Here is a 12,175-nt window from a genome sequence, read left to right on the forward strand (position 1 = left end):
CACAATATCGGGTGGCTTTTTGAATTCATGCAACGTCGCTAAGTCCTATGCGTTTGGCGGGAAAGGCTTCTCATGACGAAGACAAATACAACGTCCGATGAGGGTGACAATGCTATTTGATAAAGTAGAATCACCGGCACGGAATCATGGGTCAAGATTGCCTTGCAGGGTGTGAATGCCCTCGTTTCCGAACAAGACAGATAACCAAAGACCTGTTCTAAACTACGACCCCTGTCAAGAGCCATTTACCCAGGATAGCTGTGAGAATGTAGGAACCACAAGTTGATTGGAACATGGCACGGAGCCACGCGCCCAGAACGTGGTTAGTGTATCTAGAAGGTATGATCTCCCGAAGGTGCAACCCTCGACACGCTCTTGATGCAATTCTACTCAAAAAGTGAGGTTCTGAAAGACTAGGTGTATCTATTTAGATTCTATGAAGAAGGAGAGAAGTGTTTGAACCCTTGTCTTGATAGAAATATTCGTCTTTATTCGACCTTGGGCCTACATTGCTGAAATCTTCACTTCATGCTATAGAGTTAAACACCTTGAGTCGGGCCTCAAATCAGCCACATAGCCTAACCAAGGCTTGTGCTGGTAATCAAGTCCCGAACCTGCTAGTATGCACATAATGCCTAGCCGCGCATGCAATTCGGATACTATTAACCTGAAACTCTGCAGGGATTTAAGGTTGCAGAGACCGATGGCGTTTTCGTATAGCCTTGCAGTACCACTCGGTGAAGAGGTAGGAATAATCCATTGCATTAATCTCTATGGATATCTTCTTGGCTGTAGTTAGTTCTCAAAACGACGGATAGATACGCCAAAATTCATCCTCCCAACAGAACGATTGTGACAAAACCCCTAAGCCTAGTTCCATATCATCTGAATATTGCTGCCATAGTAAAAGTTGGAATCTAACAGTACTTCCAAAAGTATTAGGAACAAAGCTCAAGAATTGTCATGGAACCCTTACAGAAAATCGTCGGAGGCATCCGACAAGAACTCCCGCTATGCCTCTTTGGTAAGGCCACCCCGCTCAACCTAAGTAGATCCGAGGCTAGTGTGTGCCATGAAACATAAGAAGATCTGTTCTATTCGCCAGATCCAGCGAGATTGCTTATCCCCAGAGAATGACCGAAACGACCTATGAGCCTTTGAATAATTTAATCACCCATTAGCTCATACATCTACTGGACTGGTTGGAACCCCACCTCGGACAAGGCCTGCCCATCACGTACATTATAACCTTGAAGGGGTTTCCCATTTAGGAATTAGCACTTGGTCGCGGAAACGCTAATCTCCCATACACTCCAAGTCCATGGTCCCGAACTCCGCGGGGTGACATTCATGGCTACCTGGCTTGCATAAGTGGTGGTACTGTGGCATTACGAGCGCGCTCATGATAGTAAAGTGCGGGCGGCAAGTATGATCACGCGTGCATGATTTGGGTTGAAACGAACTACAGATTACCCCGATATCTGGGAAGGAACCGTGAAGATACCCCTGAGGCGCGTGGCTTGTGCCTACAGACTGCAGATACGCCTCCGACTTAACCGGAAGGTTACCCTCGAGTTATCACAGGACATTGATCGGGCCTAGGGGAAAAGTCCTGCTGGAGTCAGGCTGCAAAGGTTGACTTTGATGTCGCATCTTTAAGGGGTTATTTGGGGGCTAGGTTTGAGAGATGTGACCGTAGGTAGTTGAAGATAATTACAGGTACCAAAGGATTGCCTTCTACCAATCTGAATGTATGATCAGCTTTGGTGAGTTAACAGCGAACTACAGCGCATTTGCTTATCATGGCAATTGCTCAAAGGTTCGGCAGATCCTTGGAGGATGGAAACTTGATTAATAGAAAGCCATATCTTGTCAGTCAGCCCCAGGACGGGGCCTTTGCAATGATATTCGCGGAGAAGAGTGTATACAAGTCCTCATAAGTCATTGAAATTCGTGTAGACTCACGGCACAGCCATGAACGTGGGTCCGTTATCAATAAGATCAAATAGAGAACCCTTGAAACCGTCCCACCTTCGCTGCCAGAAATATCGGTGAAAGGCAAAGAACTGTTCGGCACACGCTGGACGGTAAGAAAGCTTCGTCAGACTCTTCCAAAGACTCTCTGGCCGCAACGGAATCTCAAGTAGGGCCAAGTACAGAGGGAAACATCCAAATTGAAGCTTCAGATCGGGCCCACCGTGCAGAAGAATCTTATCCTTTTCTTCCATGATATCGTTTGCATACGACACGGCAATCCCATCTTGACAGGATAGTGGGTACTTGACGCGATGTATGAGTAGTAGGGTGGCAGATCGGTAGATGGAAGCTTGAACTCGCAGTAGCATGATCTCGGTGTCGGTGAATCTTGAGAACTGGAGAGGTGGTTCAGCGGGAGTCCATGAAAGGACTTGTTGCTCGATGATATCTAGTTTCTGGCTTTGCGGTTGAGATTGGACCTTCATTTCGTGGCTCACTTCGCACAGATCGTAAAGTATTGGCATCAGGGACACACATAATCCGAACAGCCGATCAACAACGTGAGGTCGATGAATTCTTGGTCGAATTATTGGCCTCTCCCGCTTGATCAGACATTCGAGTATCTCCCAAAATATCGGAGTCACAGTGACCGAGTCTAGGAATTCCACCTGAGCCAGCTGCGGATACCACGGTTTGACCAGATATAGTGAATGCCGCAGGATGAGCATTGATCCTGTAGAGACCATGAATGTGTCCAATGCAGCTAGGCTCTGACCGAGTACAAGTACAGCCAAGGCGTCGTTATCATTGGATATCTCTGTGACCTGATATTTCCGCAGAAGATGTGCAGCCTCGGCGATCTCTGCATGGGCCGGCGCAGTAGTATTCGGCTTCATAGTGTTTGTCATATATCTGATCATCACGGAGAACATATCTCTTAGGATATGAGGGGCTTTCAGGTAGGAATAATTCAAAGCTTGGCGAAAGGTTTTGGTGAAGCTTGGGCCGATCATGAAGATGTCGTTCAACTCGTAAAACTCCTCATCCGTGGGTTCTGGCGCTGGCGTGCTTGGTTCTTGATTTCTTCCAAGTTCTTGGAGAATATCGGGTAGTTTCGATTGAACGCCATGGCCGACTGAGCTGTTGATATGATCAATCACCAAAGGCTCTTGTTCTGAAGTGGTATCGGTCGAAGCACTCTGCGAATGTGGAGACACGCCCTGAACATCCGTATTTGGTGAACTAGATGTTTTCGAAGACGACCGTTCCTGTGAGGCCCACACTTGGATCTCTGCAGCAGGACCAAGAAGTTTAGATCGCGCGGGCCGGCCTGGAGGACGGGAATATCGAGCCGTCGAGCAGTCCAGAGCAAGGTGGGCACATCGGATGCACTTGGCTAGGTCTTTCTCTCGTTGACATTTCTTCTTCTGCGCATAACATTGGTCACACGATCGAGAGGTCGGCATATTTCATGTCGGAGCTTTTTTCAAGCTTCTATTGGATGCGTAGAGCAGTGTCGAATCGGTGTACTTTGTGTCACAGCCGAGGCCGAGCTGGTTGAGATGTTGAGTTCGGATTTCGCGAGGAATTCTGGACTGTCAGTGTTCTTGACCAGCTTGATGGTATTCCTGCTTTGTGTCGCACAATCATTACAAAGCCGACTGAAGGCTGAAATCAAAAGAAAGGGGAAATCAGTATACCCAAGCAGTCCACAATGATCGGCTTAGCTAAGCCTAGTCGGAGGCTTATTTCCTAATTGGGTAAAATATGGCCTGGGGCTCCAACTAACTTCCCCGCATCCCCAAATTTTGGTTATTTTGGTTAACTCTGGGGCGATCTAAAGGTATACCTATTCGGCATCTCGGTAGAACTTATACATACGGTTGAACCTCGGAATTGCGATGTAGGCCTGAGTTTCGGAATGGCTCTCCACAGCCTCTCTAGGCATGTCTTGCGATTAATCGTCCGTTATGGTTGAGTAATGGTGAACCCCACTACCTTTCCTGTTGCTTTAAACACGCTTTCATAGTTTGGGTAATATTTCAAGTTCAGTTGTATTATCAGCTTTTCCAGATCCTAAGAGAAGCAGATCTTACATGTTTCAAGCTCAAAATAGATGTATCTTATATTGATGATATTAGTAGTTCTCACCTGCCCCAACCCAGCGCAAAACAAAGCTCTTACATAATCCACCCTTCAAACTAAGTACAGAGGCTGATTGCCTATGCCACAGTGGCTTTTTCAGCAGCAAAAGCCGCCTGCAATTCGCGGAGCTTCACGAGCTGCGAGGAGCCCTTGTTTCTCACTCGCTCTTGCATCCAGCTGGGAAGACCACGAAGCAATGATGCCGAGCTATGGCCTTTCGGGATGATGACTTGACCGCCACTTTGGGTGACAATCTGCTTGACGATAGCAGACGAAACGTCCTTCGGGCTCATAATAGGGGCCTTGAAGTGCTTGCCTGCCTTGATGAGACCGTCAATCAAGGGTGTCCGCACCCAGAAGGGATGAATAACACTATTTCACCATGATTAGTATGGTTTCTCTAGCAAAATCCCAGAGATTTGAAAACAAACCTTGTTCGGACCTTCTCTGCCTTGTACCAATGCCGCAGTTCCTGAGTGAGAGTCTCGTGGAAAGCAAGAGCGGCTGCCTTTGAACCGGCATAGGCACCCAACTCTCCAATAGCAACGAAGCTTGCGATGCTTGCCACGGTGATGATGTGGCCGTGATTGTTCTGGACCATAGATGGAAGGAACTCTTTCACCGTCCAATAGTGAGAAAGAGTATTGACCTCCATAGTAAGGCGGATACGTTCTTCGGGCATATCCAGAATGGTGTCTCCAGACCCAACACCTGCGTTGTTAATCAGAATGGTAGGGTTGCCATGTTCTTTGCGAATTTGATCTCCAACTTCCTTTACAACGGAAGAAGATGTGATATCAGCGCGATAGAAGAAGGTATTTGACGCTGTGATCGAGGGTCAGTCGCTGTCCCATTCGTAGAAGTATGATGGGTCGACATACGCAGTTCAAAAGTTGGATCTTGCACGTCTAAGATGATGACTTTCACTTTCAACTTTGTCAAATCTTCCAGAATCTGCTTTCCGATCCCACTGCAACCACCGGTGAGAACCACGATCTCTTTGCTAGGATCCCAAGGACCCAGTCGAATCCAGTTGTTCTGCGCTTGGTAGGAAATGTAGCTATTGATGACGCCGAGAGTTTTCCATGCGGCCAAAAATGCCAGGCCCTTTCTGACAGATGGAAGAAGTATAACTCGCTGTACCTGCGGAGGCAACTTATCGAAAAGGGCCTGGAATACTTCCGAGACAACCTTGCTCAAAGACATTTTGTAGTGATCTAGCTTGAATGGGGTACGTTTTGATCACCAATAGCGACGAAAAGAAATCTCAAGAGATTACAGATAAATCACTCGAGGAGTAAGATGAGAGCGCCTTGACCAGTAGATACTCAAGGAGCTAGAAGAGCAAGTCAGATCAGCCGGCTTTGTTGAAACATGGTGGCCTTAATACCAGACGCTGGGAGGATGGGGAATAGGGGATGTTTGGAAAAGCCACCAACCAGCTCAATGGTCAGTTTCCCCTCTTTTCTTAACCGGGTAACCACCTCGGCTTACATGACTTTCTTATTGATTAACTATATTATTATTCCAAATGCGACAGGGTCTCACTCTTTGACGCGTCCATCGGTCTGTGCGGGGAATTGATGCTCCTTCGGGTAAAATCCACCGCGAAGAGACGCCTTGCGTCGTTGGATTTCGAACAAAGATACATCAACCACCAGCCGAGGCATCAATTAATCCAACTGCTTTCGCGGGGTTCGGATATCTGCAGAGCCCAAAATTCAACTTAAATACGTCTATATACAATCGATACTCAGCAGAGGGCATTCGCATCATTAATACGACCGTACCGAACCCGCCGTCTGACTGTTGCCTCAGCCAGCCCCCTTACAAGTATCTCTCCACTCTCGCGCTCATTCCCAGATCTGGCCACCGTCAGCTTTTATACCCACCAACTTTGCACTTGCTTACCTTGCTATCCAACTTTTGACAACTTGGCTTGGAAATATTAATAAAGAACAATCCGTCCCATGCAACAGAGCAACCAACAATGGCCGGCACACTCGTTACCAGTGACGAGACATCCTTCGACGTCTTGATCATTGGCGCCGGTATATCCGGAATCAACGCCGCATATCGCTTACGACAGTCATTTCCCCAGTATCGATATGCGATCTTGGAAGCACGCGACCGTATTGGCGGCACCTGGGATCTATTCCGCTACCCAGGGATCCGATCCGACTCGGACCTCTACACCTTTGGCTTTTCATGGTATCCCTGGAATCGATCAAACCCCATTGGCGAGGGAAAGGACATCCTGGCATATCTCCAAGATGCCATGACAACACACAGTATCAGTCCTCACGTTCTGTTTCAACATCGAGTTCTCTCCGTCGAATGGGATCAACGCAGCTGGACGGTCAACATTCAACACGATGGCTCCCAGTTCCAATACACTGCGAAATTCCTCATCTTTGGAACGGGTTACTACGACTATAACGAGCCGCTGGCCGCAGAGATTCCCGGAATTGAGAATTTCAAAGGAAACGTGATTCATCCTCAGTTCTGGCCCGAAGACTTTGACTACACGGACAAAAACATTGTCGTCATCGGCAGCGGCGCTACTGCCGTGACACTCGTCCCCAAACTCGCAGAGAAGGCTGATAGCGTGACGATGCTCCAGCGAAGTCCTTCCTACCTTGCAGTAGTCATGAATCGATACAACGGAGGTTGGTTGAGCCGGATACTACCAACCATGATCTACTACTACATCAATCGACTGAAAAATCTCGTTTTTGATCGGGTGCTCTTCGCTTTCTGTAAAACATATCCCAACGCAGCGAGGAATATGTTCCAAAAAGGGCTTCTGAAGCACCTTCCGCCTGGATACCCATTGAGTCCAAATTTCAAGCCTCGCTACAACCCGTGGGAACAGCGACTTTGCGTATCCCCGAATGGCGACTTCTTCGCAGCTTTACGATCTGGAAAGGCCCACGTTGAGACTGGGTATATTGAAACCGTGGACTCGGATGGTATCCAATTGAAATCAGGCAAGAAATTGTCCGCCGACACCATCGTCACTGCAACCGGACTCAAGATACAATTCGTGGGAGGCATCCCCATCATCGTGAATGGAGAAAAGATAGATCCTTCCGAGAAACATATGTGGAACGGCTTCATGCTACAGGACATGCCTAATGCGGCTATCATGCTTGGATACACCAACGCATCTTGGACGCTAGGCGCTGATGCGAGCATGTCCTCCATCTGCCGACTGCTTAAACTCATGGAACGCAAGGGCTATACAGTGGCTTGTCCCACTCTCAAAGACTCGTCAAATTTGGAACCACGTCCATTGCTGGATCTCACCTCGAATTATATCAAGCATGCTCAAAGTGTGCCTAGAGCTGCGTCTTTGCGACCGTGGATGGGCCGGACGAATTACTTTTCTGATTTGTGGTTTGCGACATTTGGGAATATTACGAATGGGTTGACTCTTAGTGCTTAGGGTAATAGGTGATGGCTGGGCTTTCGGTTTTTTTCTTTTCAGCAGCAGAGACTGTAGCCATTTGTTCTCATAGCTTTGTTTAATATAGGACATCACAATTTATGAATGCATCTTCCTTTTCTTGCTATTCAAGTCCGAGAAGAGCGAGCAACAGTTATACTCGAGGGATTGAGAAAATGATGAAAGTTACTTCGGTGTTCGTGGGTCATATTGATGATCATAATTCTGTATTCATTACCTAGAGTCCTGACTGTCATGGCTGTTCTCCTCCTCCTCTAAGATTGTCGACGACATGAAAATTTTAGACTCCCAGTCAAACTGTGAGTTTTTGGGCTCTGTCAATTCAGTTGAAATTGCTTTTTCATTTGATGGTTGTAGACGGAGAAGTTGGGACAATGAGTCTCCAGCGAAATATAGGCAGAGGCCTACAGTGGCTCCGGTGATGATTGCGCCCGTCACGAATGTCAGGAATGCCTAGTATTCAGTAAGTATGGTAATACATATAACTATAAAGGGCTTATCAAGTTCTCTGGGCTAATAACTTACTTCAAATTTCAGCAGAATCTGTAAAGGGAATAGGGCGATGGAGAGCAGGACATGGCCGAGGTAAACCAGGGGCGACGCCAGCAAATAAAGGAGAGAGTAGAGGAAAGACCAGGTATATGAAAACAACACGGTCAGTACCCCAAAGAGGGCACTCAAAAAAGACAGAAAGCCCGTCACGGCAGGACTTTCATCCATCAGGAAGTCAGATCTTGCCTTGTTTACTCTAGAGCTCTCAAGCTCTCTGAGCTCAACTTGGAAAGGGGCAGAATCCGGGGAAGCCGAGTTATCACCGCCCGTACCCTAAGCCCTAGCCCGATTGGATCGTCCGGCGTCATCATCTCGACCCTCAACTTCTCGTGCAAAAGGGAACTCACTCTCCTTTTATTGACCTACGGCCTTCATGCAGTCAGCCTGATCGACACTCACGCCAATCTCCTCTTCGGCTGATCCCTCCCTCCTTCAAACGCCCTTTCTCCTACTACTACCCCCCAATCCTCCCACTGCTACCCCGCCTTCGATGGGCAACAACCCTTCCAAAGGTCCATCCGGCGATGGACCCGGCCATATCTCTCATGCCGCCGGCGAGCGCAAGGTGGTACGTCGCACCTCGTTGAATGCCATCGCGAATCCCAAAGCGACCGCAGCCGACCCCTCTGCCTCCAGGGAGACAGCCGCCGGACACTCCGCCGCTTACCAGGGCTCCGTACAGCAACGACTACAATCACGAACCCCAGCCGATTCTCCAACCAAAGCCGCCAGCAGAACCCCCAAGCTCGATGGAAGGAGACCCGAGTATGCGCAAGGCCGGAGTGCCCCTCCGAAAGACCACTCGAACCCGATGCAGGTGCCCACCGCGCGCCCGGCCGCGGGGCGCGATCCTGTGGCACCTTCGGGTCCGCCGTTGAGCTCGTACTATACCGCGTCGACACATCTGCAACGGCCCCCGCGTATGCCATTGCCCATTGGCGATGCCACGACCACCCCTGGCTCGCCTATCAGTGGACCCGAAGATTCGCATATTCAGTCGCTTCCGGCGGATCGGCTTCTGGATGGGCAGATGGACCCTGGAGCGTCCAATTTGAGCAGTGCGACTTTGGACGGCGAGGAGATTGTGGATGAGCTGCAGCCGTATGCTACTAGTGGAGTTGGGAAGGCGGTGCCTACTTATATTGAGTGGTCTGGACCGGGTCAGAAGATCTATGTCACTGGTACTTTTGTCAATTGGGAGAAGAAGTTCAAGCTGCACAGAAGGTATGGGAGTGCTTGTATAGCGGGAATTGCATTCTGATTACTTGTGGGAGTAGACGAGCTAATATCAGAACAGTGAAGGTGAAGGCGCGGTCATGTCGACAACGCTGAACCTCCGACCCGGTACACACCACCTCAAGTTCATCGTTGATGGAGAAATGCGAGCTTCCGATACTCTCCCTACTGCAGTCGATTTCACCAACCACCTGGTCAACTATATCGAAATCAGCGCCGATGAACACGACAGCATCCCGGCAGGCATTCATCCCTCGCACACTCTACCAGACAGCTCCAAGGACGGCCACGCCGATGACGCGACGGACGACCAGCCGAACAAGGAAGAGGCGGAGGAGGAAGTGCCTCCTGGCGATTTCGGCCGGGCCATCCCTCAATTCCTCGCTGATTTGGACAAGGACGAGGATAGTGCTGCTTATCTCCAGGCGGCGAATGTCATTAGTGACACACCCACTCCGCCCAGTCTGCCGCTGTTCCTGGGCAAATCGATTCTCAATAGTAACACGCCTACCAAGGATGATAGCAGTGTTCTGAACTATCCCAACCACACCGTTTTGAATCACTTGGCGACGAGCAGCATTAAGAATGGTGTTCTGGCTACCAGTGTTACGACCAGATACAAGCGCAAGGTATGCTTAGGATTTGATGGTTATTCCCCTGGCTCGTTCTTTTCTCACAGTGTTGCAGTACGTTACATCGATTTTGTACAAACCGACCGGCGACATTACCGAGTGAGCGCTGCCCGAAGCATGCACACCGAAAGTCTGCTTCGAGGGATAAAGCGATCTCACCGGGGGTCTAAAGATGCATGATCGAATAGATCGCATGGGGCTTAGCCTAGCATGAGCCCATCATGTCCAGCTGTCTTGCCACTCGACCAACACTGGTCTCGAGGCCCCGATTACCTCTCCCATGACCGTCAGGGATGAGAGAAGAGGAGGCAAGTTGCGATGGAAAGGTGGCTTGGACCACATATTGCATGAAGTTTACGGCGTTGTTATACTTGATCTGTGGGAGGGTTTACATGGGAGCTGGAGTTTTTTTGATCATGCAAGCGAGGTTCATAGTTATGGCCGCGTAGGCGTATTTGGATTTTCTTGGCGACTACAAAGTATTTTATTTCCATTTTCAAATATTACTCCTGTTCTATACTTTGTTATTTTACTCTATTCTTTATCCTTGATGTTTGATGAAAGGGTTCATGGGCCCTAATTGACTTCGAAACGTCTTGAAGGATGCCCTTCAACCTGGATATGCTTGATTCATTATGCGTGATATTTTTAGTTCTAGTTTTTTTGCCTTCAATCATCCCGCCATTTGACAAACACCTCATCCGTCCGGAATCGCTGAGTGCAGGTAGACTCCTTCAAGGGAGTCGTGAAGCCCGTCTTGTATGCCATCATACCAGCCTGTGCAATCATAATACCATTATCAATGCAGAATCGCTCATCCGTCGCATAGACACTGCCACCCCGATCCCGCGCCATAATGCCCATCATCTCCTGTAGTCGTTCATTCGACCCCACACCACCAACAATCAACACTTGCTTAGAGCCCACATGCGCCATAGCGCGCTCAGTAATCTCAACCAGCATAGCGTAGACCGTCTCTTGGAGAGAGAAGCACAGATCAGCCCTGGTAGGCTTGCCATCCGTCTCTGGGACTATCTGTTCCTCTCCAGTCTGGGACCCTTGCTTATTCTCGTCCTCCTTTGCGGCTTCTTCGCCGTCCAACCCCCATTGCGCAGCCAGGCCATCAATTGCAGCCAATAGTCCCGAGAATGATACGTCCATGCCTTTCACCACGTATGGTAGATCGACGAGCTGCTTGCCTTGCTTGGCTAGTTGTTCGATATTATATCCCGGGAACGGGTCGTTGGAGATGTGTAGTGTGCGCGCGAAGCGATCCAGACAGTTGCCGACTGCGATATCGAGGGTTTCTCCGAAGATGCGGTATCTTTGCGAACTGTAGGCGATGACTTGTGTGTTGCCGCCGGACACGTATAGGACGACTGGGTTGGTAGCGCCGGTAATGAGACGGCCCATTTCGATGTCTAGAAAGATGAAGATATTGAATTAGTCTGGGAAACTCGACCACGGATAATGTTTTCCACTGGTAAGATCAAGACGTACGCCCAACACAATGGTTCACTCCAACCAATGGCTTGTTCCATAGCAAGCTGAGCATTCGCGCGGCCACCACCACGCTCTGTAGCGGGGCACCCATTCCGGGACCCTTGGTGAAGCAGATGCAGTCCACATCTTCCACCGAAACACGAGCCTCCTTGAGAGACTTCTTCACCAGATTAACCACCCATGCGCGATGATGACGCGCAGTATCCTTGGGCAAGAAGCCCTCGCCTGGTGGGGAAACGTAGGTGTGCCGAATGTTGGCGAGGACTTGCGGCGGGCTGCCATCCTCGGGATGCAGCATGATGCCCACACCAAGCTTGTTGGCGGAGCCCTCCATACCAATGGCAATCATGGCGGCTAGAATGAAGAGAAGAATATGATCAATATGAAGCAAGTAGGCCACCAGACCTAGAGAATATGATCGGTCTGAATGTTGGGCGGTTTTTTGCGTTATCAGCCTATCGGCCCACTCAAAGCGGCACTCCCGTTTCTCCGAACCAAAAGTACTTTCTTTACTTCGGACTCTACTTCCCATACTCTCGTCTTTTCTTCCTCCACTTCCCTCCTGCTCCTGGTTTTTCTTCCCTCCTTTCTTCTCAAGGCCATTCGTTATAGCCTGATTGAGATTTGTACAGCTGTCTTCTTGTATATCTTGTTTTCCCAT

At 49.2% G+C, this 12,175-nt stretch overlaps 5 protein-coding genes across 5 annotated transcripts; 2 read left to right on the forward strand and 3 right to left on the reverse strand.

Annotated features, from left to right (window-relative positions):
• Positions 1-1,961: 1,961 nt before the first annotated feature.
• On the reverse strand, positions 1,962-3,443 carry N7496_010805 (Zn(II)2Cys6 transcription factor; the record flags this gene model as incomplete). Its single annotated transcript, XM_056703718.1, has 1 exon — positions 1,962-3,443. One exon carries the CDS (start codon positions 3,441-3,443, stop codon positions 1,962-1,964), a length of 1,482 nt encoding a protein of 493 aa, XP_056549678.1.
• Positions 3,444-4,199: 756 nt separating this feature from the next.
• Positions 4,200-5,328, reverse strand: N7496_010806 (SDR family oxidoreductase; the record flags this gene model as incomplete). The annotated part of the gene is made up of 3 exons (XM_056703719.1): positions 4,200-4,494; positions 4,554-4,947; positions 5,004-5,328. 3 exons carry the CDS (start codon positions 5,326-5,328, stop codon positions 4,200-4,202), a joined length of 1,014 nt encoding a protein of 337 aa, XP_056549679.1.
• A 784-nt stretch (positions 5,329-6,112) lies between these two features.
• On the forward strand, positions 6,113-7,570 carry N7496_010807 (flavin-containing monooxygenase; the record flags this gene model as incomplete). The annotated part of the gene is made up of 1 exon (XM_056703720.1): positions 6,113-7,570. One exon carries the CDS (start codon positions 6,113-6,115, stop codon positions 7,568-7,570), a length of 1,458 nt encoding a protein of 485 aa, XP_056549680.1.
• A 1,063-nt stretch (positions 7,571-8,633) lies between these two features.
• Positions 8,634-10,114, forward strand: N7496_010808 (putative Snf1 kinase complex beta-subunit Gal83; the record flags this gene model as incomplete). Its single annotated transcript, XM_056703721.1, has 3 exons — positions 8,634-9,367; positions 9,441-10,008; positions 10,067-10,114. 3 exons carry the CDS (start codon positions 8,634-8,636, stop codon positions 10,112-10,114), a joined length of 1,350 nt encoding a protein of 449 aa, XP_056549681.1.
• A 566-nt stretch (positions 10,115-10,680) lies between these two features.
• On the reverse strand, positions 10,681-11,863 carry kae1 (O-sialoglycoprotein endopeptidase; the record flags this gene model as incomplete). Its single annotated transcript, XM_056703722.1, has 2 exons — positions 10,681-11,432; positions 11,512-11,863. The coding sequence occupies 2 exons, from the start codon at positions 11,861-11,863 to the stop codon at positions 10,681-10,683; spliced, it is 1,104 nt and encodes a 367-aa protein (XP_056549682.1).
• Positions 11,864-12,175: the final 312 nt, after the last annotated feature.

This window comes from Penicillium cataractarum (assembly GCF_028827025.1).
Source record: "Penicillium cataractarum strain IBT 29864 chromosome Unknown utg000009l, whole genome shotgun sequence".
Taxonomy (NCBI): domain Eukaryota; kingdom Fungi; phylum Ascomycota; class Eurotiomycetes; order Eurotiales; family Aspergillaceae; genus Penicillium; species Penicillium cataractarum.